The sequence below is a fragment of the Trachinotus anak genome, unplaced genomic scaffold, assembly GCF_046630095.1.
Source record: "Trachinotus anak isolate AG129_WGS33_773 ecotype Australia unplaced genomic scaffold, CSIRO_AGI_Tana_v1 ptg000008l, whole genome shotgun sequence".
NCBI lineage: Eukaryota > Metazoa > Chordata > Actinopteri > Carangiformes > Carangidae > Trachinotus > Trachinotus anak.
Genome location: NW_027273859.1, coordinates 11,026,609 through 11,051,097, shown reverse-complemented (window position 1 = coordinate 11,051,097; position 24,489 = coordinate 11,026,609). Strand labels below are relative to the sequence as shown.

Sequence of the window (24,489 nt, the reverse complement as noted above, 5' to 3'; positions counted from 1 at the left end):
AAACTAGTGATTAAATATGATCTAGAAATTATTTATTTGTTTTGTGTATATAAGTTTGTTCCATCTGTATGTAAGGTAAACAAAGTGAAGCTCTGGACAATAACATGTTTGGCATTTAGATTTATATTTCTGGCAGTGTGTTTGATGATAGATTGTTTTGTAAAGCAAAGTAGTTTCTTTAGCTGCAGTCAGGGGTCATGCTTTCAAATGTCAAACGGATCAGTGTTTTGATCCTCGCTCGTCAAACAGTGCGAGCAGCAGCAGCCATATTCTTTTCATATATATTCATTAGTCCAAGGTCGTGCAGTCTTGCCCCAGTTTGTGGAGGTTTCCATAATTAGTGTGTATTCTTTATCCATAGCCACAGCTATGAAGGCTAAAGATTTTCTTAATTCAGCTGAGAGTGAAGTGAGGTCAGGCTGGACTGAGCAACGAGGCACCGTAGATTTATGCTGATTCTTTAGCCCAGGTCTCATTAGAGAAGCAGCAGTAACAGAACAAGGACACACTGGACTACCTTGTGTTATAGACACAGTCCCAATCACCTTCCTTTGAGCTGTACTGTCTTCACTCATCCAAACATGTACTGTGTGACAGCCATGCCAAAAGGAAAGAGAGGAATATGAGAGTCTGATGTTTGTCACATGCTTTACAGTGTTTCACATATACACAGTATTTATCCACAACTACAGGGTAGAGCCTTATAGGTAGCAGATATTAGCATTAGCTATAGAAACAGGAAGGTTGAACGATCTCCCTGAAGAGAAAAGGCTGCACTTTTCTGAAAACATGTCATTCTCTATGGATGGTTGTGTTTTATGAGGAGAGTCTCTGTTCTGGCAGATTTTACTGTATGTGTTGAGCTGTGGACAGAAGATAGAACATTTTGTTTGTATTTTTACAGTAATGTATGTAAGACGTTATGGTCTATGGTTGTCTGACATATCCGCCGTTAAAGTTTTCAGGCTGACTGGACAAACTGAGTAACAGACGGACAGGATGTCATGCCTTCATTTCATGTCTTTTAGATGATTTCACAACAAAATAATCATTGACAGACCGTAGATAAGACCTGAAAACTGCACTAAAAACGGCACCCTGTCATGGGAAAACAGTGTCATCAAACAAACGTGATCTTATTGTTTGTTAATAAGTACCTTGAAATTGTATAATAAATCAATTTAAAATTTAATACATTTAAATCTGTGATTTAAAAGTAGCTTAACTCCTACTCATGAACTTGTGGCAGCTAATGCTACACTGCTAAGCTAGGCTAGTTACCGTTAGCGGAACCAATTCAGCAGTTCTTATTCTCCATGACTGGATTTATCTTCTGTCTTATTATGTGGGATAACAACTTAATTACTGAAATGTTAGTTCATCAAAAGTGATATAGGAAACACAACATAATTATTATTTATTAAAACAATTAAAAAAAATAGATTATTTACTACATTTTGACTGAATATATAGTTAATGCATTTGTGTCTTTGTAAGTCACAAATATTTTACACACTGAAACAGTATTTTTAAGTTCTTATAAGTCCATGTGGGCTGGACTTTTGTACATGTATGACACAACAAATAATGTAACTAACTAAGTGTGTAAGACAATCATATTTTAATGTGTATGTCAGGTGTCAAATCTTTTATTTAACTGGCTGTATCACTGATCACATCATTACTTTTGACAGTCAAGAACAATTTAATCCAGCAGTTAAGTGTAAACTGTGTGGGTGTCTCGTCTTCTCCCACCAGCTGTCCATTTTCTTTTACAACTCACATTATTAGATGCTGTATATGCATTTTCATCACAACTGCCCATTTTCAATGACCCCTCGAGCTACAGAAACAGTAATTTAGAATCTCCTGCAACTCTCTGTGTTTTACATCAATTATGGACAATTACCAAAATAACCATCAACAGATTGTTGTCTCGCTCTCGAAGTCGAATTCCAGATTGTGAGCCTCTCCCTCCCTCTCTCTGCTCTCCCAGAGTCTAAATCAATGCAGATGTTCCGGTATGGTCTCGCAGCAATAATTACTGTAACAAGCAAATCATTAGTATCTGAATAGAGGCAGGTTATATAAATACGGCACTGGGTGTTACTTTTACTTGTTAATACTTATTCTCTCATTATAGTTTTGGCGGTTTGAGAGTCAACATGATGCAATATGAACTTGCAAAACAGTGCTGCAGTTAATGCTCTTTTCTGCGCTCAGAAAAGCTAAGGTGTTCATTATCGCTGTAAAATCCCATTTAAACAGAGATGTATAGCCTTAGGTTTTTATGGATTTTTTCTTACTTTTTATAATGTATAAAGTTTCTCTCCTAAGGGTTTGTCTCCATGAAACGTATTAGTTGTCTGACACTCAACTTTTTCTAATAATGTTCAGAAAAGTTAACATGAGGATAATTATTGGATATTCTGGGCACGAATTGTTCTTTGTATTATGATTCTATGAACAATCACTTGTAAACATATTGAGACTGTATAATACACATACGTCCACCTGAAGCAAAAGCATTAAGGCTATTGACTATTATTGTTTTATTGGATGGCAGAGCAGTTTTCTTACAAGACAAGAGATTCATGACCCATTGTAACCTGTTCGGGCTGTGGTCACTGTGTCCTCAGTCAGTATACTTCAGTCAGGTCTGTGGATTGGAAGCCTTCATATTTTTGTTAACTTCCTCTCCTTGGCTAATTGAGGGCCAGTTGGACAGTTCAGCACACAGTGTGCTGTGCTCATTATTATGGTGCATGAGGGATATGCATGTTTTAACATCCATCTCTGTTTTAGCAGCTCCCAAAGGAGGACAGAGCCTGTGTTCTGCTGCTGGTCAGGCAAATACAAACAGTGAAGTATTGTGAGTGTGTCAGACCAGCTGGCTTTGTGTTTGTGAATTCCGTGGCCTGCAGAGATCGCCTGCTCCACACCTCAAGATGTCCTTTAACTGCAAACTATTAGGCGTGTTACTCCTTACAGTATTTCATTCATTATTTAGCTCTTAAAAGGATAGCACTGGTGTTATTTTATCTATTTGTTATTATCACCCATTCACCTTAACAGGCCACAACCCAAAAAAATATTTTTCTTTTCATGCAGCCATTTGTGCAGCTTTGATTCTAATGAAGAAATACTGTGTGATAACCAATGTCATGAAATCGCTCTTTTACCAGCTCTTCATAGTTTTGCAAACAATAGTTGTCACAGAGAAATAAGATACATCAGGTCGTGGCTCCACAGGAAATACTTGAGACATTTCTTTCATAATACAAGTGATAAAAATATAACTAATTGCAGCCAGCTTATCCTTTAAAAGTGCAGCCAGAACAGTCCTTCAGTCAAGTATGGCCTGTCCTCTTTGTCTTGTCACACAAACATCGATACATATACATGACTAGAGTATATGTCTTTATCTTGTTAAGATACAGTTTATGTCAAGTTTTACAAACACAGTCTCAGTTGTAGAACAGTAGTATCTGATAGCACGATAGTACAGATGAATACTCTGCAATAGCCTTAGAGTTTGTTTTAGCAATACCTATCCAATAATGCAAATAAACATACATAATTGCATTGTTCTTTATCCTGTAATTATCCCTACTGTGGCATGTTATGATTTAAGCATTTACTTTTGACAGACAGGTGCCCCCATATGGAAGCCAAAAACAATTTCCCAAAGGCCAGGCAAACCATAGCTAGCTTCACTGTGAGAACAAAGAGCCATTGGTATTATTCATAATTAAACTCTTATTGTGTACGCTGCTGAATATTTCCATTCTTCTGCCTCTCTCCTGCTCACTCTCTTTTCCCCTCTCGCTACTTTGCACCTCGTGCTGGGAACATCTGTCTGGCGTCAGAGTGGAGCCTGGCTGTGCAGATTGGAGCAGGTAGAGGAGCACATTGTAGCCCAGCTAATGATGAGAGTGTCTGCCCTCTCTCTTGGAGGAGACGCAAGCTGCTGCTTCACGCTCGCTCACTCCACTCATACGCCCAGGGAAACAGATTTCCAAACATATGCAGTATGTTTTTAATCCAGTTGAGCACTTCATTTCCCAGCAAACACAAATAACCTTACGGGACATCCATATCTTATGACAAGGGGGTGGGCGCAAAGGAATTGAACAATTTTCCTTTTTAATGTGATTTTTTTTTTTTTCCCTCCAAAGTTGCGAAACATGCTCATAACCCAGGTTAACAGTTTGCTTGTTTATGGTTTCACAAACTTTTACACAGAAGTGCCTCCTGGCTCCGAGTCCGCAACTTTATCTAATCTAAACTCCACTCTGTGCACCTGTTGTCATTCTTTTTTTAAACTTAAACTGACAGCATAAACACATTCACACTTTGTGTGAATTGCCTTAAAGAATATGAACAGATTATTGTCAATAATATATATGTGAGTAAGTAAACTAAGCACCTGCTTACGTGATTAAGCGCCATCCCAGAACTCAAAGAAATGTTTTAGGTTTTAAGATATACCGTCAGTTACCTGTTATTTATCTTAGTCAGTATGCACCTTGAATACGGTATTTTATATTTTATATTGCAGTTTGACCCTTACAAAGTTTACATGCAGGTCATTCATCTTTTTTCATAACTACTGAAACCTCCCTTGGTACAAAGCAACAATAGTCCTTCACATGGAAGCCCAGCTGGAGGTGCTTAACATTTAGAGCAGTGCTCATCCTGCTGTCAGCTACAGCCAGACAAATGTCAGAGGTGGTACTACATGGAGTTCAGCTTTTGGAAGTCATTCCCTCACTAAACCCCATCAGACACTCCTCACAGCCTCTCAGCCAGATTGGGATGCTGGTGTTTGGTAGTGTTTTTTTTTTGTTGTTTTTTTTTTTTAGCTTCAGCTTTGCTTTTTCTTTTTTCTTTTTTTTTTTAGCTTTTTGAGTGTGACCTTTTTCAAAGTTGTACTTTCATGTGTTTGTATGTTGTCTGCTGTCTGCAAGCATGGGTTAGTGTGAATGTGTGAGAGAAGCTAGCAGAGCAGAAATTGGTGCTTTGTTGGGTGACGTGCCAACTTCGTGCCTGGACTTGCAGTAACTGTGGCTTTGTCCCTATCGCTCTGACACATCTGGACCTCCTTGGTCTTGTGTACAAACATCCTGTAATAATCCCATCGATTTTATCTTATCTTACAGCTTATTAACAAACAGGTTCTTCTTCAGTGTGGGCTGCTGCTCTCACTGTTCTTCACCACCTAAAGGGAGAATTACATAAGAATCCTCCGCTCAATTGTCAGCTCCATCCCCCGTCCACAAAAAACAAACACACACACGCACACACTTATTCACACACAATACTGTAGCTGATAACCTACCAAGCCTCTTGCCATCTCTATAACAACTGACCTCCCTGCTGTGGTTGCCGTGGTGAGATGATTGAGGAGGTTTCACTGCATGAAGAACGTGAGCTGCTATGGTTTCCTATCCAAAGTCGTGAATGCTGTTTGGGCTGCAAGGGAATAATCATCCATAAATTACAGTTTTCACATGTTGCCCAATAGCTTTTTCTAGGAAACTAAATTCCTGTTGATTGTACCACATGGGTTTAGTGACTTTCTCAGGGAAAAAGAAATTCATGTTACATATCCTACACATTTATTTAAAAAGAAGGCCTACTATGTGTCAGTGTGCTACCTTAATTTCTACCCTGCACACTGTCCTGGATATATCACGATTACTCTCCAAGAAAACAAGGACAACCTGGAAAGCCCTTTTTGATCCAGTCTGTCACACTATAGCCTGGTAGGGAAAAAAAGAACAGATTGGACCTTCTCCATGCAAATACAGTTTAAAAACCAGTAGCTGTGCACGCATAAAGGCGCTTCTTTTAATATGTGCCCCCTTTCTTCACACCCACGACCATTGTGTATAAAATCCTGTTTTTCCTGAAAAGATTTCTAGTCGCAGCCGCAGACAATGTTCCCCCACACAAGCTGTCGTCTTTGTCATACCCCCCCCCTCCCCCCTCCCCCTCCCTTCACTTCAGTCAGTAAAGCAGGATCTCTGGCAGCCGGCCCCACGAGCAAATTTGTGTGTTTCAGGGGTACAGGTGGGGGGGCTTGCTGGAGCCTGCCTACCTGTTCCCCTGGTCAATCCTGACAGACAAGGAGAAGGGAGGGGGGCAGACATGGAAACCAGAAGGAGGGAAAGAGGGGCGGGTAAATGAACAAATGTCAGGGTTAGTGGGGGGTTACTGGGGCTGCGGCTGTGGAAAACGCTTCCTCATAGGGGTGTCTCCTGATAGGGTACGGTAAAGGGGAGTGAGGCATGCTGATAAAAACAACTCACTAACAATTATGCTCACCTAAAATAGCCCTTACTTAAGTATATAGCATGCTTGCCAGTTAATTGTACACAAAAACAAAGACTTCACAAAAGACCTCCTGCAGCCAATGTATTTTCTTGTATTTTGGCATGATAATTAAGTGTGACAGCTATGAATGCAAAGCTGGCAGATATTATAGTGGCCTGTCTAACTGTACATACTGATTATTATTGTTTGTATTCCAAAAGTTATACTAAACTATAAGATTAGAAAACTGCACAGTGCATATTGTATAATGAACAAATACTTGTGCTGTGACAAGTCAGCTCAGATCGAGTATAATAAAATAAACTGCACCGAGTGAAGCTGGAATCTGTCGTGAATGTAAAAACATTGAGTACATCAGAGTTACCAAGGCTTAGTGATGGAGGTTTGACAATTATCTGTCGATGTAGATGGAAATCGTAGAACACAGTCTGGCTCTGTTTTACTGATATTAAATAAATATTCGGCCTATTTTTTGAGCACTTGACAATAACAAACATTGTACAGGAGGATGAGTCCATTCTGTGCAGATTACAGCCCATATCTGTTCCTAACCAAGCAGCTGACTGCATGGGATTTAATGACAGCGTTCCTAATATTCTCAGGAGATAATGCTTTTCATAATGGCAAACGCAAAGCCACTGTCAATACAATATGTTCAGCAGAAGCCAATATTTTGTCCATGTTACACTTGAATAATTTCCTCTGAATTGTTCTCTGGATTTGTTCAACTTGTTCTTATTGATATGCTGTAGGACTAACAACCATAAAATCTACTAAGACCTCTGATCTGTACTATTGACCATTATCATAGCCAAGAGGTTTGTTACAATGTGGTATTTTTATGCTACAGTTGGTGTGAAACCTGTTTACATTCCAGGGTGCTGTATAGTTCACTTCTCTCCGCAGCTCAGTCGGATTCCAAAGCACTGTATAGATTTCTTTCAGCTGATGAAATTAAAAAGACAGCAGTGTGTGTGTGGTGTGCCTTCCAGCAACGCGATTTGCCTGCGAGTTCACGATACGGGTTGAGAGGGGAGTTCCTTTGGGGGGGATTAAATAGCTCCCTCTCTTCCCTCCCTCCTCCCCTGCCCTCTATACTTGCAGAACACAAACAGCTTGCAGGGCTGTACAGTAGTTGTACAGCATGTTTGCCACAGTGCTGCTCACAGGTAACAATAAGTCAAGGTCAAAGGTTAAGAGGGATTGTGGAGCACGGATTCTTGTGTGTTCCTCTGGCAAACATTGTGCACACACAGGCACAGGAAACAGTGCCCGTAGTATCGCTGGGAGAAAGAAAGAGCGAGAGACAGAGAGAGCGAGTTGGCTCGGAAGAGAGGGGGAATCAAAAAGAACAAGACCGGGGCCAGTTTCACAAAGATACGTTATGCTGGACTATGAGGTCAGGACAGTGTCAGTTTGGCTCCTAGACTGCTCTAATGCCAGTTAGACAGCTCCTCAAAAATTAAGACTGATATCAAGCTGAAAAAGAAATGTGCTGATTGTAGCAATTGCACCTGCCGACAAATTGAGACTGTCATCTCCGGGAAAATGACACCGTTGGGGGTTTGATCAAGCTGCATAAAAGGACCCATGTTTGTGTAGCTCTTTTATATAAAGAACAAAAATCAAGTGTAAAAAACTGTTTGTCTGTCCTTCTACAAACCTCAACATAGGTTTCTTTTAACCCTAAAAACTCTCTTTGCCTAAACTGATTGATTGATTTCTGGTCTGATAGTTTTTCAGTAGTAGAAGATGTATTCAAATTTTACTTAAGTAAAAGTACCAATACCATTAGTAGTAGAAGTCCTGTATTCAAATTAAAATAATAAGTATAAGTATAAAGTATAATATATTGTAGTCAGCAAAATGTACTTTAAGTAGCAAAAGTAGAAGTACTGTTTATGCAGCACAGTTATATTATTTCCCAGGGGGAAGTGGTCTCAAACTTGGTCCCCACTTTATGTATTATACAGTATTAAGGGATATTAGTACAGATGCATGCACGTGTGAGGAGCATTTTAATGTTGTACCTGGTCAGGTTGGAGTAGATCTCTAATAATGCATCATAATTTATGAGATGATCATATGTTTTATTCTGAAGTATGGTAATCTAAAACTACCTGGTAACTAAAGATGAAAATTTAATTAAGTGGAGTAAAAAGTATAAAATTTCCCTCAGAAATGTATTATAAACTAGCAGAAAATGCAAAAATTTAGGAAAACACACAGACCTGAAAATTAAATTTACTGTAACTGCAGTACTTGAATAAGTGCACTTAGTTTCACTCCATCACTGCTAAAAAGTTTCCATCTCTTAACCTCAGAAGCAGAAAATAGGGAAACTGGTAGTTTTTCAATTCAATGACAGTTTTGCCATGAGGATTTTGTGGTAAAGTAACCATTAATATCATCTGCTGACAAAAAAGGCAGTTGTTGCAGATGCTTGAAAACAAATTGAGAAGTATATGTATTGTTGTAAACTGTCCTCTTAATTCTTAATTCTTCTATAAGGATTTCCGTGTTTTTAATGCACAAGAGTTTCACCTAAGGTTGCTGAAAACTACCAAGTTGGATGTCTGTCTGAACTCTGACTGTTGGTTTGATTTAAGCTGTACTTAAAGTGTATCTTTGTGAAACCAGATTTCTGCCTCCGTCAGGCTCTTTGAATGGGAAGGAGATTATCCATTTAATCTCTTAATCATGCACACTGTATACGTTGTTGGTCCTGTGCCTAAAACCACTGTCCTGATCAGATCTATCATTGCCACCTTTTGCGATGATTCCCTCACCGACGCTGTTACACATGTTGCTCTCCGGCTGTCAGTATATTAAACCCTTGGTGCCCTGTTAAAATGAAACCCAGACCAACGGTGCATAAAATGGAATGTGAAAATATGTAGATTTTAAAACACACCTTTTTAAAATTCCTCATTCCCACAAATGTATTCAGAATAAAGTTGTTTCATAACATGAATTAGGTTACTGTACATTTTGCACAGTATATGTTCCCCAAAAGTAGGAATTATTAATGAAGATGCTTTTTGGCCTGAAATTGCTATTCAAACAATTATGTACTTAGTTTCTTCCAACAAATGCATTCCACATTATTGTTTTGCCTCATAGCAAAGCACCCAAAAGACTAAAACCTTTCATTCCAGCAAAGGCCGCTATTGGTCACCGTCAATAAAAGCATAAAAGCATTTATTTCCCACGTTTGTCAAATTAACAGCATACTCCATCTCCCATAGGACTTGTAAGGTTCATTAACCTTTCTGTGAAGTGGGACAGGTTTCCAGCAGTTACCATAACCTCTGTCTCGCTCCTACCTCAATTATAATAGAAGAATTAAACATCCAGCGATTCAAAACAGTAATGCTGCCTCTTAAATCCCTTTGTACCAGCTCTCAGTTGTTAATGACTAAAGACACTGAATGAACTATAGAGTTATCAACAGATATAACAGTGGACAGAAGCAAATGGCTACTCTTAACAGCAGGCATTACTGACTATACATGTACAGTTTTTGTGTGATGACCAAAATTTACTGTTTCTAAAATTATTATTCTGTCTTTTAAATAGTGTGTTGCCTTAGTTTTCTATGAATAACACAATGTTGGATCAATGGCACTTAAAACTGTTATTATTCATTGGGTAAACTATGCCCCACTTGTGTGGAAACACTTGTGGCTGTTTATTAGTTTATTAATTATAGTAAATTTCAGGATATTTCACCAAAACTCTCCCATCTTGCTGCACGCCGGCTCAGCGTCCTCCCAAAGTCAAAAGAACCAACTGACCTTGAACTAATTAAGTGGTCAATTACACGCCTGTTGATCTCTTTTAATTTCTTAATAATTAGATTAATTGTGTGGGCAAAGAGTTCGTTCTCTTGTCCACCTACTCCTACTCCTTCTTTCATCCTCCTCCTCTCCCTCTCACTTCTTTTTCTCCTCCTCCTCCACACCCAGGCCCACAAGGTTTCAATACTCATTTATTTTGTGTCACTGTTCACACCTCAAAAACTATTTTAATTCTGCGCCTTTGACTGTTTAATAAGCTTAATCTTCCTCTTCCTCTCCCACCCCCTTACATCTCCCCCGTCCCTTCATGTGTTAATCAAAATCCAGCACGTGCCTGGATGTATTTGTAGGCATATCGCTCTATTATAATCTATCCATTTACTATCTCCATGGAGGCCTCATGTTTGTGTGTGCGTGTCTTCTGATGCTACTTGTAGGCAAGCTCAGGCTGGGATTTTCCAGTGCCACCCCCGTCAGTAGGAAGCCCTATATGGGGACATGTCAGCGCCTTGTTTGCTTGTGCTGATGAAGCTGGGGGTGGGGCGAGTGGGCAGCCTTGTTCAGGTTCCAGGATTCCCTTCAAATGAGTCAGCCAGCCCCCACTCAAACTGACTGTTACCTTGGGAACTCAGGCTTGGGCTTCCCTCAACAGTACTAAAAGTACAGACTCATCAGCACCCATACTCACAAACACACACACACAGAGTAGCTGCAAGGGAAGCAGCACCCAGGTTGGGTGAAATTAGCTTGTTAAAACGCTCTCGCTTCGCCCTGTTCGGCCCTGTTAGGGTCAATCTGCTCCGTGAGAATGAGATGACCGAGCCGGCACGGCCACTTTGTAATGTATGCAAATTGGACTGAATAAATGGATGCGATAATGAGTTTGGGTGGCTAGTTTCTTAAGCCAGTCATTTGAGTAATAGTGTGCTTTCTTACTAATGAGCATGACCAAAGGAGTGTAGGTTTCGTACATCACAGTGTGTCGGGTGATGTCAGTGATGGCTGGAGTTCACTTAATAACTGGACTGTTTATGTTTCCAACTCAGTTCATTACCGAAGCCAAATGAGTTTCTTTACTAAAGCTATTAGTCCAGCAGGCTATTGTTAAGTGGGTTAATTTGTTGATGCACTGAAGCAGATCATGGGTGACTCCCCCACTGGCTTTCACCCTGTCCTGCTGAGCCAATCCACCCCGCTCAGCTGATCACTGTCAGATTTCTCTATTCGCCATTTATCCCAGACTCAAGCACATTAGGTCTTTACACAAGAGGCTCAAATACCTGTAAATAAGAATTCAAGAAAAAACTGAGGCTGGTGACTAATTTAAAAGGGGTCATTATATCTGTTTTTAAAGAAATGTAGTTCTTTATTTTGTATCATTATTTTATTTTTAATTAGAATATATATATTATTTTTAATTTTTAATTTATGTCATGTTATTGAAGATTTAACCAGTACAGTATTATACAGTGGGTGGAAGAGGGGGAAGCAACTAGATCACTACTTGTATTTTGCAAAACAGGAAAACAAAATAAAACGTACCTTCCATATGCTATAACTGTCATACACAGTGGCATCACTAATCATGGCCATCTACCAGCTGCTCAGCCAAGAAGTAAACTTGTTCATTGCAATAACAGTTGGCATTGGCATGCCTCTCAGGTCAGGCAGAACTGAGCTGTGCCAATGTATGTTTGGGTGCTACATTTCTCTATCTGAGAGGGTGAAGGTACCTGGTCCCAGCGAACTGTGACCTGTATAGGCCATGGACCAGCTTTTTGTGGAGCACCGGCGAGGTTTCAGTAGAGGAATTTGGTATACCTTGGATTTGCAGTGCATTTGAAAAGATGGAGCCACCTGTTAGCGCTGAAGCCACTCTTCAAAAAAGCAAAAAGCAACTGAAGGTCTGTGACCAAGCAGGTTGACTCCTTGACCGCCGTCAATTTGATTACATGAAGCTTACGTAGATGACCCTTGTGGGCCATGACAAGGACGCATACTTGTCTGCAGCAGGCATCAGTGGTGAGTCACTGGGCATGATAGCTAATGTTGAACCTGACTGACTTAGACTAGTTCTTCTTAGATCTTTTGAGGGCCACCCGGAAAAGATAGAGCAAAGTTGGGAAACTTCAGGGCTCTGCTCAAATGCCAGCTGGACGTGTAGTAGAGAGATTGTGTTTGGAAGGCTGTTACCAGCAGTGAATCTTAAGTGCACTATGCCCAGTACAGTACCTGATGTGGCTGCAAGAACTGAATAGTCACAGGAGCTCACAGAGTGCGGCTGTGGAACTCCTCGCTCAGTGGCTGGCGTCTGTCTGACCACCAAAACCACAGCAATGTGTCAGGTTGCTTAATTATGTCTATGTCCAGCCTCTTCTGAAGGTCAGCAGAGACATTGTCCTGCAGTTTTAGGGGGACTGGCACAGGTGTGGTACTGGCTGGATGATCATATATATCATATATATGACATATATATGATATATACAGCCCAGAGAATTGTTGCAGACTGTGGTGGTAAAGTCAAAAGTCGGGGGATTTTGCTGGTTTCTTTTCTCTCATTAAACAAGGAAGTCTTGCCACAAATCTTGTCATTTGAAATGCAGTTGCAGATTACTCTAAAATCTTCTATTTCCACCATCATTAGAGAAGTAAGAAATAAGGCTGTTATGAAGCGAAATTTAATGTTTTTCCTTCCTTGACATAACCAGGTCCCCCAGTCAAACAGTAATGTGATTCTCTCTTCCACTCTGAAAGAAAATCTATGTTTAACCTGTAAACTGTGAGGTTCCTTGTGAGACATAGACTTTTAATTCACAATAACCCTGCAAATGAATGGGCTGATTACTGAGGCGAAGATGAGGAGGCAGTCATAAGCACTTGGCTTGAGTGGAATAGGCAAGGGGGGGAGGGGTGGCTGTGGCGGTACAAGTCCAGCCTCAGAAATAGAGCTGTGAACACCATCTGTCATGCTCTCTCTCCCCGTCTGTTAGCCTGACTGCAAGTAAAAGGGAGAATGATGCTCTCAGAACTGCATTAGAAGGACGTGGGTGCTGATTGTCGTAGGTGTGGGTTTACAGGGTGTGCAAGGGAGGGGGAGGGAAGTGGTGGATATACAAGTAGGTGCATGAGTAACTCTTGCTGACAAAGGGAAGCACTCACCCACACAGAGAAGTAGAAGGGTTGTTGGGCAAGTGGGTATTCCTGGTGAAACCGCACCCCTGCACCCACCCACCTCCTCCTCACAGACTCCTACCTATTGGCTCTTATCAGAGGATTCCTAGTGGAAGTTATGTAGACACATTATACAAACATACTACTCATCCTCTCCTCTAAGGCCTAGAAAAGTTAACAATTCTTGTATAATATTAAGCTTCATTTCAAACATTGATGAAGTTGACCTTGGTTAATGCTGCAGCTGTTTTTGTCAGCCGCTTTTAGACCCACAGGAGATGCATCAGTGTCCCATCAGTTATCATTTTCAAGGTGTTCATGATAGTAATTGTACTGCTATCAACTTCATTATGTGTGTTATGATAAAATAATTTCTCTGGATCAGCCTCTGTAGCTGCACTTAGAACATAGAGACAAAGTTGTTGTGTTGAATATTGATGGTTGGAGTGTCAGGCTATTACGTGACCCACAGAAAAAAGCTCTGCTGCGTAGCTTTTTCCAGATTTTCAGAATTATTCATCGCTCATAACGTGTAGGTTGTTTGGGATCCTTTCTGCTTTTGTCTGAGTCAGAGTGTGAGTTAGAGACAGTAAAACACGAGGGCAAAGCTGGGCTACGATGAACAGCAGGCAGAGGCAGGATGGAGTGTCCGAGGCACCACATCTGGACTCACATTAGTCAGATCTGGTATCTAAAGGGGTAAATGGCCCCTACTTTTAAACAGAGCAGAAACAAAGTGAAGAAATCTTTTCTGAAAATTGTTTTGTTACCACTTAGAAACAAGCAATGTATGATAAATGTAATAATTTCTTGTTGAGAGAGTTTTTTTTGTTTAAAACCACAGTGCTGTTTTCCATTACTGCCCTCCACAGGCAGATCAGAGGTCAGGGTCTGCTATACAACAGCTTGTGGGGACTTTGTCTTTTGCATAGACCATTTACCATGGCACACGTTTCCTGTTGTGGTGTCGCCAACTCAGGCCCCCGAAGCCTAACCCTGTTCACTGCCCTTTCTCCCACTCCTGTTCACTGTTCACCAGCTGCTCTATTAAAATATATATTAAGTCTCCAGTTCAATGACTTCAACACCTTTATGCTTCTCATGCTATGTTATGAGTTTCCTTATTCTTTTCTGCTAAATATGTAAAATAGTAAACACTTGACGCTTTCAGTGTTTACATCTCTGTCAGTTTCTGCTTTCTCCCACACTGCTCGGTGTGTGATTCACATCACAGCTACAGGAATGGGTATTCCCCTAGTACGAGTATGCAAAGTGTAGTCACATTTTCTTTGACTAAATAGGTCTTAAATTAATTTGATTCAGGTATTTTATTTCATGCTGCTCTTTTTCCATTAGTGTTTGAAAGAATAACTTGACTTGTCCCTCAATACAAATGTGTCTTTAGTTTCTTGATGAGATTTATGGTGCCTTTATTCAGTACTTTGCACTAGGGTCAGTATAGTCAGTGTGTATAGTACTTATGTCATTGCAACAGTGCTCTAAACTACTGAGCTGTTCTCTGTTCTCTGAAGAGCAGAATTTTATAATGTGACCATGGTATTATCATGTCCTTCAACATGGACTGATACAACTGTGTGTGTGTGTGTGTGTGTGTGTGTGTGTGAGACAGAGAGAGTGAGAGAGAGAGAGATTTATACCTGTTGTATAAGCAGAGATTAAAGAGCAAATATTTTTCTCAACTCTTAAAAATATCTGCTTTTGGTACAAATATTCTGCAAAGATGTGGCAGTATAGTATCAGTTCAATGAATGATTGAACATCAAAGAAATGATGTGACATATGGTACTCATGAACATATATTTCAAATGTAATGCATAATATTTAAAGAGAAACTCTGATCGTGTGTATCTTGGTAACTGCATAGATAATGAAACCAGTCCAAGTCTTTTTCAACCTTCAGCTGTTGAAATGACATAACTTTCCAACAGTTGAAACACTGACACAGTGGCTCTGAGTAATCTATTGGGGTTTCTAGTTGAGGTACTCATTTTAATATTCTGCTGCTTTTCTAATCTGTTTCTAAATTTAAACACATTTCTTACAGACACAACTAATGCCACTGGATCCATTTGTTCATTGTCTGGTTTTGGATGAATTAGCTGTGTGCTTCACATTTGGATTATGAGTAAACATACCGCACACAACAGTAGTCCAAACTACTGGTTTCTCTGACATCTGTATTATGTAATGTAACTTTTATCTTCAGCTTGAGGTCAGGACAGACAATCCAAAAATATAATAGCTGGAGAACGTAGAAATTGTACTGCAAAGGAGTTACACGATTTATTCTGTGTATATGTGTACGGAGAAATTTCACATTTTGCAAAAGACATATACAATGTTAGTGCACCATAACATATCATGCTGGATATTAGTGTATATAGGAAGTAACAAGGAAACAACACACCATAATTTATCTATTATATATCTATTATCTATTATTTGATAATTTTCTAACAAGAGCCATCAAGTCTTGTCCATCAACTTTTCTTTTTGGCTGTGTCTGACAGACATTTCATTCAGATGAACATAGTTATGCTTAGACTCTATAATGTTCTTGCTTTTATTGGAGCTTTACAGTGTCTGGGGTGCAGAGTCTCAACGCTTTTAACTTTCCTAACCCTGAGCTCAGAGTATCATTGATCCAAGATTAACTTCATCAATGCACTATGTGGCTTCTGATTCCCTCTAACAAAGCAGCAATAGATTTACTATATGAAAAACTTTGCCTGCTACAAACATGCATAGCATCTGTCATCCATGCTGCAAAACAAAATGAATTTAGTTGACTATAACTAAAATGAGAGACCTGTGTAAGTGCATGTTTACCGGCTCAGTGTGGGTGCAACACAAAACACATCTGTCTGATGAACCTTGTAATCGTATTACACCCCAATTTATGACATCACCACTCACAGATTTTGCATGGGTGGGGTTAACAAGAAAATCATTTAACTGGGTTGAGAAGCATTAGGTGAATTTAATTAGGTGAAACTGTGATGAATTCAAAATTGACCAGTTCTGTTTGATGCAAGTGAATCATCCTTTCAATTTTCAATATTTCTACGTGTCATTGTTGCGTTTTGTTTTTGTCCACATATTTAGCTGTACAAAATTGTATTAAGAGGCTTTACAGGTGTATTTCTAGTTGTATAAAATACTGCAAGAATAAAGTGATACACATATCATACAATTAACTGAGCACGCAGCTGTCAATCATTTAGTGGTCAGAATTGTACATGCTCTGTGCTCCACTCCCACATCAGGGGCCCTGGGGAAGGCCGCCCACCATGTGAGAATGTCCTGTAGATTAGTGTGAGCAAGTCCGTTACTCCCCAGTGAACATCAAGAGTCAGCGACCTCGACACTGTCCTGCCCTGTCACAACTACTGTGATAGCAGCTCTGCTGTGGAATAGACAAACCACTGTGACCACAAAATCATGATATCTTTTGATTCTATGTGAGATCTGCATATGATTGACTTGTCTTTTATTATGTGGCTGAATTTCAATATTGCATTCATTTGCTGTTGTTTTTACTCTATGTATTATAATGAAATTTAAAGGGCACAGGGTGCCATGGAGAGTGAGCGAGAACCGAGCTTTAAGATGTGGGAAAATGTTTCACGCTCAAATGTTGACTACCTGTTGCTATGGCAATGGGTTTGGATCCTGCAGGCTGCAGGACTCTTGCTATTTCTAAATAAAGCTTTTTTTCTCACTGATCAGTGGATGAAGATACTCACAGTTGAAACTAATCTTCTGAATAGTATCAGTCTTAGTAAACACTCTAATACTTAATGCTAAACCTCCTAAACAGCATTTACAGGATTAATGATAAGATGATGCACAATAGGGGGACATGCTTTACTAGTGCTACATTTTTATTTTTTTACTTTTTTATGAATCATGAAACTGATTAATAAATATACAAATTTATAAGTGCATCTTAAATAGTTTGGCAGAGAATTAAAGACACTACTTGCTTATGACTATAGTTAGTTGTAATAATCTATGGCGCTATCTACCATGGTCATCCTGCGAACAGCAGTTCATCAGCTACCAGGCAGCAGTATTTTCAGACTGTGAAGACTCTGATCAAGCCAGTGTCCCAGTCCTATGTTCTACATATAACTAGAAATCAAAATAAATCTTCCCTGTCAAGAAACACTGATATTTAAGTCATTTATTAGGTTGCTGAAATGGGAGGGATCAAGTTGTCTTTCAACAATGTAATGTGTTTCCACCATTCCCAAGATGGAGAAAAGTAAACTCTACAAAATGCCGTTGTAGCTGTTTGCACAATGTTCTGAGTCCGCATCCCTAAGAGAAATGCAGCTTAATGTTTTTATCCTACTAAGATTTGTATTTTATATGATATTATTTATTAAACTGAAATTTCTGCTTAAGCATTAAAGGAGATTGTCCTGCATGTCTTTTGCCATTGTATGCTGTCCAGTAACACAGTACCTTTGTCACCCTGTGGGGGGAGCCTGTGTGTGGAGAAAAGACGACAGAAATAGGTGCTGAGACCAGATATTTGATGTCTGTGATGGGGACTTCCATGCTTACCTCAAGTGTGTTGTGGGCCATTTCACATATGAGATATTTAGTATTTTTCCTCCCACTCAAGGAAAGCAGCCGCCTTGCAGTAAGCAGCCAAGTCTATTAAACAAACATTCTTGTGTGCACAATTTGCAGTGTGAAGTCTCTGACTGTGTGCTTCCTGGGGATGAGGGTGTTTAACCTGACAAATATGAAGTAGAAAATGCTTTTGAAAAATATCTGCGCTTCAAATCGTTTTACATGATGTTTCTAGGCGACAGGAAGTTAATATGTAATTAATTATATTGGAAATTGCTACCTGGAGATCCACCCAGTGGGCAACTCTTTTATCTTTACATATTAATATAACAGATCTCTTATATATCTAACATTGACATATTTTAACCAAATGTTTTGTTGTAACCCTGTAGAGGAGCTCAATGTAAGCTTAAAATGTTTTTTTTTTTAATCACAAGTGAAAAATGATTATCTTCCCCCAAGCATCACTTAAACCCAATGTTTATTGGGTCCATATTTGCTCAAATCACTTGCTACAACAATATATTTCTGCATTAGTCAAAATTCAGCAGGTTGGACTATAACAAACTTAGCTTCAGATGAAATTGGCGTGGGAATTAAATGGCCTCTCCATCCTCTCTCTGGATGGTACAGTGGGTGCTAATTCAAGGACTGACCACTGAGCTAAGCAAGCGCAGAATATTTGGCTGTGGGAGCACAAATATAAGGGATGTGTTGTAGGAAGCAATGTAACGGCCCACTCTGCTGTCTCTTCTTGTCAAATTATTAGCATTTTTTTATTGTCATTTTTAAACAACTGGTTTGGCACAGAAGTGAGCTGATCTAACTGTACTGTCCTGACTGAATCAACAGGGAGATGCACTCAAGAAAGGACAGATACAGGGAACCAGCCTCGCTGGTAAGTATGGTTTTCAGTTGACCATTCATTTTGCTGCTTTAGTTACTGTACTCATCACTGTACTCTTACTTTACTTTAGTTACACAAGTTTACTCATTTATGTTGTGTAAGCTGTGCGGTGTACTGAGGTAAACTGTATATTTTTGGTTGGAGTTATTCCACAATAAAATCTTAGACTGTTACAGGATTAAGTTTCATTATTATTAATTAAATAGTTTTTATTTAATTACCACTTAAAGTTTAACTTTATCATTGTTATCATGACTCCTCTCTGGGTAATTTTACTTCCTACCTGTCTTTGTTTTGCAGCAGACATCTGTGAGTGTAACAGGTGTAACAAGTGCAACAGTAGAGTTGAGAGTCAGATGTGAACTCTGAAAGAGGGAAGTTGGGTTTGTTTACTGTCTTCCGCTGTTGGTGTTGATTGAAGAAGATTTATCTGAAGAAAAGCAGTTATCTGTTTATTACCCACAACCCAGAGTGACTGAGGGACAGTGGGATATAAGGATTACAATTTTATAGATCTACTACTGCTGGTTTATTGGAATCTAAAAAAAAAAATCGGATACATGTTTCACAAATGTCTTGAATTAAAACAGATGGGATATGAAAGTTTTAGCCCACTGTTGGATATTACTTGATTGTGATAATCATATATAATTCTATGTAATATCATCCCCCACTCACAGCGCTCCCGATTCTGATTCTTTGTCCATGCAGACTACCGTCCACCGACCCCCCCACACAAGTCTGGTTTTCATCGCTACCAGTTCATGTTGTTTGAGCAGCCTCCAGATGCACCAGTGTCACTCACCGGGCAGGAAAAGTCATCCCGCGGTAATGACTCAACTCACCAGTACCTTCGGTTCAGACCACTTTTGCTACTACAGTATCATCTATCATATACCTACACCGATCAGCACTACTGCCAACAGTTAGTTGTTGAATCAGCAACAAAAAGATTACACCAAGGCACTGAAACTTGAGGCCCAAACATTTCCTCTCAAAGTAACCACATTACAGGTTTTTGTCGTTATAGGTTGTGTATTTTAACAACCTTTATAAGCTGCTGCAGGTATTTTTGTAAATATTAGCTAGAGGATTGTTCCACTTCCTGACATACAGTAGGAAGTTGTGTCATTTTACAGCATTAGGCTGGTGTAGCTATTGCCTTATTTGTCTGAGTGGGCATATTTAGGATGAAATTTTACCATATTAGGTTTCAACAAATGAACCAGCAACACAACTGAAGCTGCCTTTATTAGCACTGCAGTCAGACACCATCTAGGCGTCTTTATGTCCAGGTTTTGGTCTGTGGCTGAGATTCACCCAGACAAATGTCATTACACATAATTCACAAACAATTATGAGTATTTAAATCGAAGCATTTGGAGTTGCTTTAGAAAGATCATTTTCTGAAAGTGCTTGAACTTGACAAAGGAAATGTTAATGAGGTTAGTGAGTAAGTCTGTAGTGTTAATGCCTGCAGGGTCAAGGCAAGTATTGTAGGCTCCCACGCATACCTGCACGAGTCTGCCTGACCACGTCTTGTTAACCCTTGCCAAACCTGAAATTCTTATCAACTATGTGAATAGACAAACACAGTAAATTTAGTTTTAACCTTGATTACTGCTGATGTTATTACCAGATCATTTTCTTAGTTCAGCTCTCAAAGGACGCCCGTGTTTGTCTTGCAGGAAGCAGAGTTATTGTTTTGTTTACACTTCAACTTTTCTGACTCTTCCTCCCCCTGAAGAGAAGCCTCTTGAAGGTGGGCACCTGTACTTGGATGTAGAGAACAGTGCCTCACAGGGGGCGTGCCTGTCTGTCTGTTCTACTCGGGCCACGACCGGTGATTTGAGGGGAGATCGGGGCGTTTTGAGACTTCAAGCACTGCGGCCGTGAATGAGTGGAGCTGCCAGTCTCTGCTGTTTGAAGTTTTGACAGCTGTGTCAGCAAACAATCCAGGCACATTAGGCTGAGGTGTGTTTGATGTAGAAACCTCTGGAAATGTCAAAAAGAGATGCACTTTGGAGTATTTTTTGTAACTGAATTCACATTTGGGGAGTTTGAGATTGAACTCTTATCACATTGTTAGAGTATTCACTGTGTCAGAACTGGTTAAGCTGAGGAAATAATAGCATGAATAATAACCTGCTATTTAGAATATTTTAATATACTTTTCATGCAAAATAAAGTGGCGCATACTGATCTTCTGCTACCAGCTCAAATACAGTAGTTTCCCCCACATTATGAAGCGATTGAGCTGAGTAGATCCACCCATCCTTAATCTACTGGATGACTTTAGCTCCTGCTGTAGCACTTCCTCTCTCCTGCAAACTGTTCACTCTCCATTCAAGGGAAATGAAATTAAGAAATTCACTCTTGGATAATCAGATGTTTCATTTGATGGGTCAATTGCGGAGAGGATAACTGCCCTTGTAAAGAGGCTAATGGAAATAGACACCGTGTGACATATGAAGAATGAAAGCCTAGTCATGGTGTATGAATAGAAAAATATTTGATTTTACAGTCGTTATTGGTTTGGCTGGATTCAGTGGTGTACCTGCTGTATTATTATTGGCCTCCACTTGGCCACGAGCACGGTATTCCCGCACAGGCAAGAGGAACAGAGGGAATCCCATGTCTCCCCACCTCCTCCGTTAAGTATGTTCACTTATTAGCGTCTGTCCTCCCTCCATGTGGTATGACACAGAGAGCATTTTTCATAGCCCATGACATTAATTGATGTGATTTGCGAAGGGAGAGCATTTAGTCGTGGGTGGGAGACTCCTAATGATCGTTTTCCACTTCCAGTAGAGCAGTCATTGACTCAATTTTATTGCAAATTTGTTGTCTTTTTTCTTTTCATCTCTGACCATCGCTTAAGTAATAACGGGGGTGAACAATAAGAGGTGGAGCAGGTCTGTTGTGAGGAACCGTGGGAGTCTGCTGTTTCTCCTGTGTTAAGGTTATGAATGTGGGTCAGTGAACTGATGGAGACAGCTGGTTTGTTACACAAGGAACTACAGGGGGGCTGCGCTCTTGGCACCGGGCACAGGGGCGTGATCGTAGGGAATCCCCATTGCTCTGGCTCAGGAAGGCTGTCCCTGAATGGAGGCTGTCCCTGTGCCAGGGTAGGGGGCAAGCGTGGGCACACAGGCCCTCGTGATACTTGTCAGCCACTTGGCAAGCCTTCAATATGTCCTGCTACTGTTTAGTGCCACCGAGTCAGTTTGTCAAGGGAAACAGTGTTACAGTGCTGGGGAGGGACACGCTGAGGCCTTGAGAGAGGCCATCTAGTGTTGTTTCAGCCTTCCTGGTAGTTTGCACATGCACTGTTCCCATAGCCAGCACTCCAACAGATCTTGTAGACTGATCAGAAACAAAAATGTGATGGAAACAAGAAGAACTCCACCAGAATTATTGGCTGAAAATTCAAGTGAAAGTTGAAAATTTAAAATTTATCAAAATGATCATTCTTGCCCAGTTTATTTCCTTTATTTTCCCCTGGTAAATTACAAGGCAGAGGTTGTTTGTGACGATCACGTTGTGTGAGTGAATGGATCACAGTGGAGTTAGCTGCTGGATGGTGCACGTTGCTCATCTTGCCTCCTAGAGCCCCTACTGCCAGCTCAGCACACTCCACAGTAATTGAAGCCATTTGCAATGTTGCAGTGTGGTAATGGGCAGATCCATGTCTACCACCCACCCACAGCCTCTACCATTAATCAGAGCTGCGTGGAGTCAAGAGAGCCAGGATTTGGTTGCTACAGCAGGCCTGAGTTTCAGCCAGGAGTTGGTTGCCTTAAAGGAACACTTTGACGTTTTTTAATTTTAGCTGGTTCCTTTTTTTTTTTTTTTTTTGTTTGTTTTTTTTTTTGGTTTTTTTCAACAGACACTTGTCGGGATAAGGATAAAAGTTTGGGAATTTTTCTTCAACTTTACCTCACTCAGGTTTACAGTATTGTTAGAAATAATTGCTGAAATCAAATCATTAAAGTAAAGTCAATCAATTGATCGTGAGGATAATACCTAATTAATCTTTTACATAATTTCTTTAACATAATTTTTTTAAGCTCAGGTCAAATCTTGCCTAATTTGAGCATTTCTGCTTTTCTTTCTCTTATGCGACTGCAAAAAAACAGGTAAAACAAAGAATTTCATTATGTTGCTTTGGACTGTAGGAAATTGTGATGGGCATTTTCACATACTTTTTCTTTTCACTTCATTTTTTTTTTACACTAAATCATTGATTGATAAATCAATTAGGGGATGAGTTGATTGACAGAAAATTAATCTGTAACAGTTCTGACTACTGATCAATTGTTTAAGTAATTTCTCAAATTAAATGACAGTCCTCTGGTAACAGTTTCTCCAGTTTGAGGAGTTGTGGTTTTTCCCGATTCTGATAACTGTAAACTGAATATTAGGTTTTGGACAAAACAAGACATCTTCAACTGTTGTAAACTGGGATTTAACAGTATTCACTACTTATCTCACATTTTATAGACAGGTAAATATAAATAGTGTGTAAATTAATAACATTTTTTTTTTAAGAGTTGTTTTAGCCCTTAATCAGTACGGACCTTGTAATTGCCTTTATCATTTGACTTCTGCCATTAAGATTAAATATGGAGTCTCCAGGAAGGCGACAGCATTTGGTAACAATGTAGGCTGCTGTACTGACAGCAGACTGTCTACTGAGATCGGCAGCGTGACACTGTTTCTCAACCCAGGTCTCCCAACAGCAGGAATCTGCCTTGCTGAAGCAGCCCTGAGGCACTGTTATGTGGCTAACCCCTGACATCTGACGGCCACTAAGAATCCCCTTCCCTGTGAAATTGCCATTGCATTAGAATTACTATGAATCTTATGTAAAGACACTCAGTGAAGCTCTTACCCTGATATAGCTTCTGTTACTCTACTGCAAAGAACAGGATCACTTGCTTTTGAGCATTTCTGAGACACTATAAGAGGTTTAACAGGGACACCGCCCACACCACTAAATGTAGCAGTTCTGTGTCACCTCAGAGCAGTCCTGATCTCCCTGCCATACCCAGACAGAGAAGCAAGGTGGAAACAAAAGTGGAGGCAGGAAGACTTTAACATCGCCCTCAGGTCCCACACTATCTGTCCTTTCCATGAGCAGGCAGATGGGAGAGACGGAAACAGGTCTCTGCACTACAAACAGACACCAGCCTATTTTAAGGTCACTTGTAAGTCTAGGCATTTGCAGCGTACCAGCCAGCGTGATAGCACCAGATATTGTGAATTTGCCTCATTTTGGATCGCGCCCAATGATTGCACAGCTTTAGACAGGATTATGTGTGTAAAGCCTTACAAGCAGCGCCTGGTTTTGACTGTTCCTTTGATCGTTATTCTACAATAAAATGATCTTTAGTGTGACATTTTCCATTAGAAGAAATGTTGCCTAACGCTATTGTAAGGCAGGTTCTCCGTATTAAAAAGGAAAAAGAAAGTCTGAGTGTTTACACATAACTGTCGTGAGAGTCAAATCTGCCACATGACTCGTGAACTATATCCCACTATTCAGTGTAAAGTTTGTTGTCCCCGGGCTGCCTCACCCCTCAGCTTCCGTTAAAGTGTTGCCTCTGAGAGGTAAGGGACCTTGTTTTGGACATGCAGGGGATTCTGGGATCTGCAGAGGCGGTA

The 24,489-nt window shown here is 40.0% G+C and overlaps 1 protein-coding gene across 1 annotated transcript in view; it reads left to right on the top strand.

Annotated features, from left to right (window-relative positions):
* The window catches only part of LOC139623923 (phosphatidylethanolamine-binding protein 4), a 49,720-nt gene that overhangs the window by 23,056 nt on the left and 2,175 nt on the right, over window positions 1-24,489 (top strand). Inside the window, exons 5-6 of the mRNA XM_071482578.1 lie at window positions 18,768-18,813; window positions 19,534-19,650. Coding sequence (XP_071338679.1) covers window positions 18,768-18,813; window positions 19,534-19,650 — 163 coding nt within the window. The remainder of the gene's footprint in view (window positions 1-18,767; window positions 18,814-19,533; window positions 19,651-24,489) is intronic.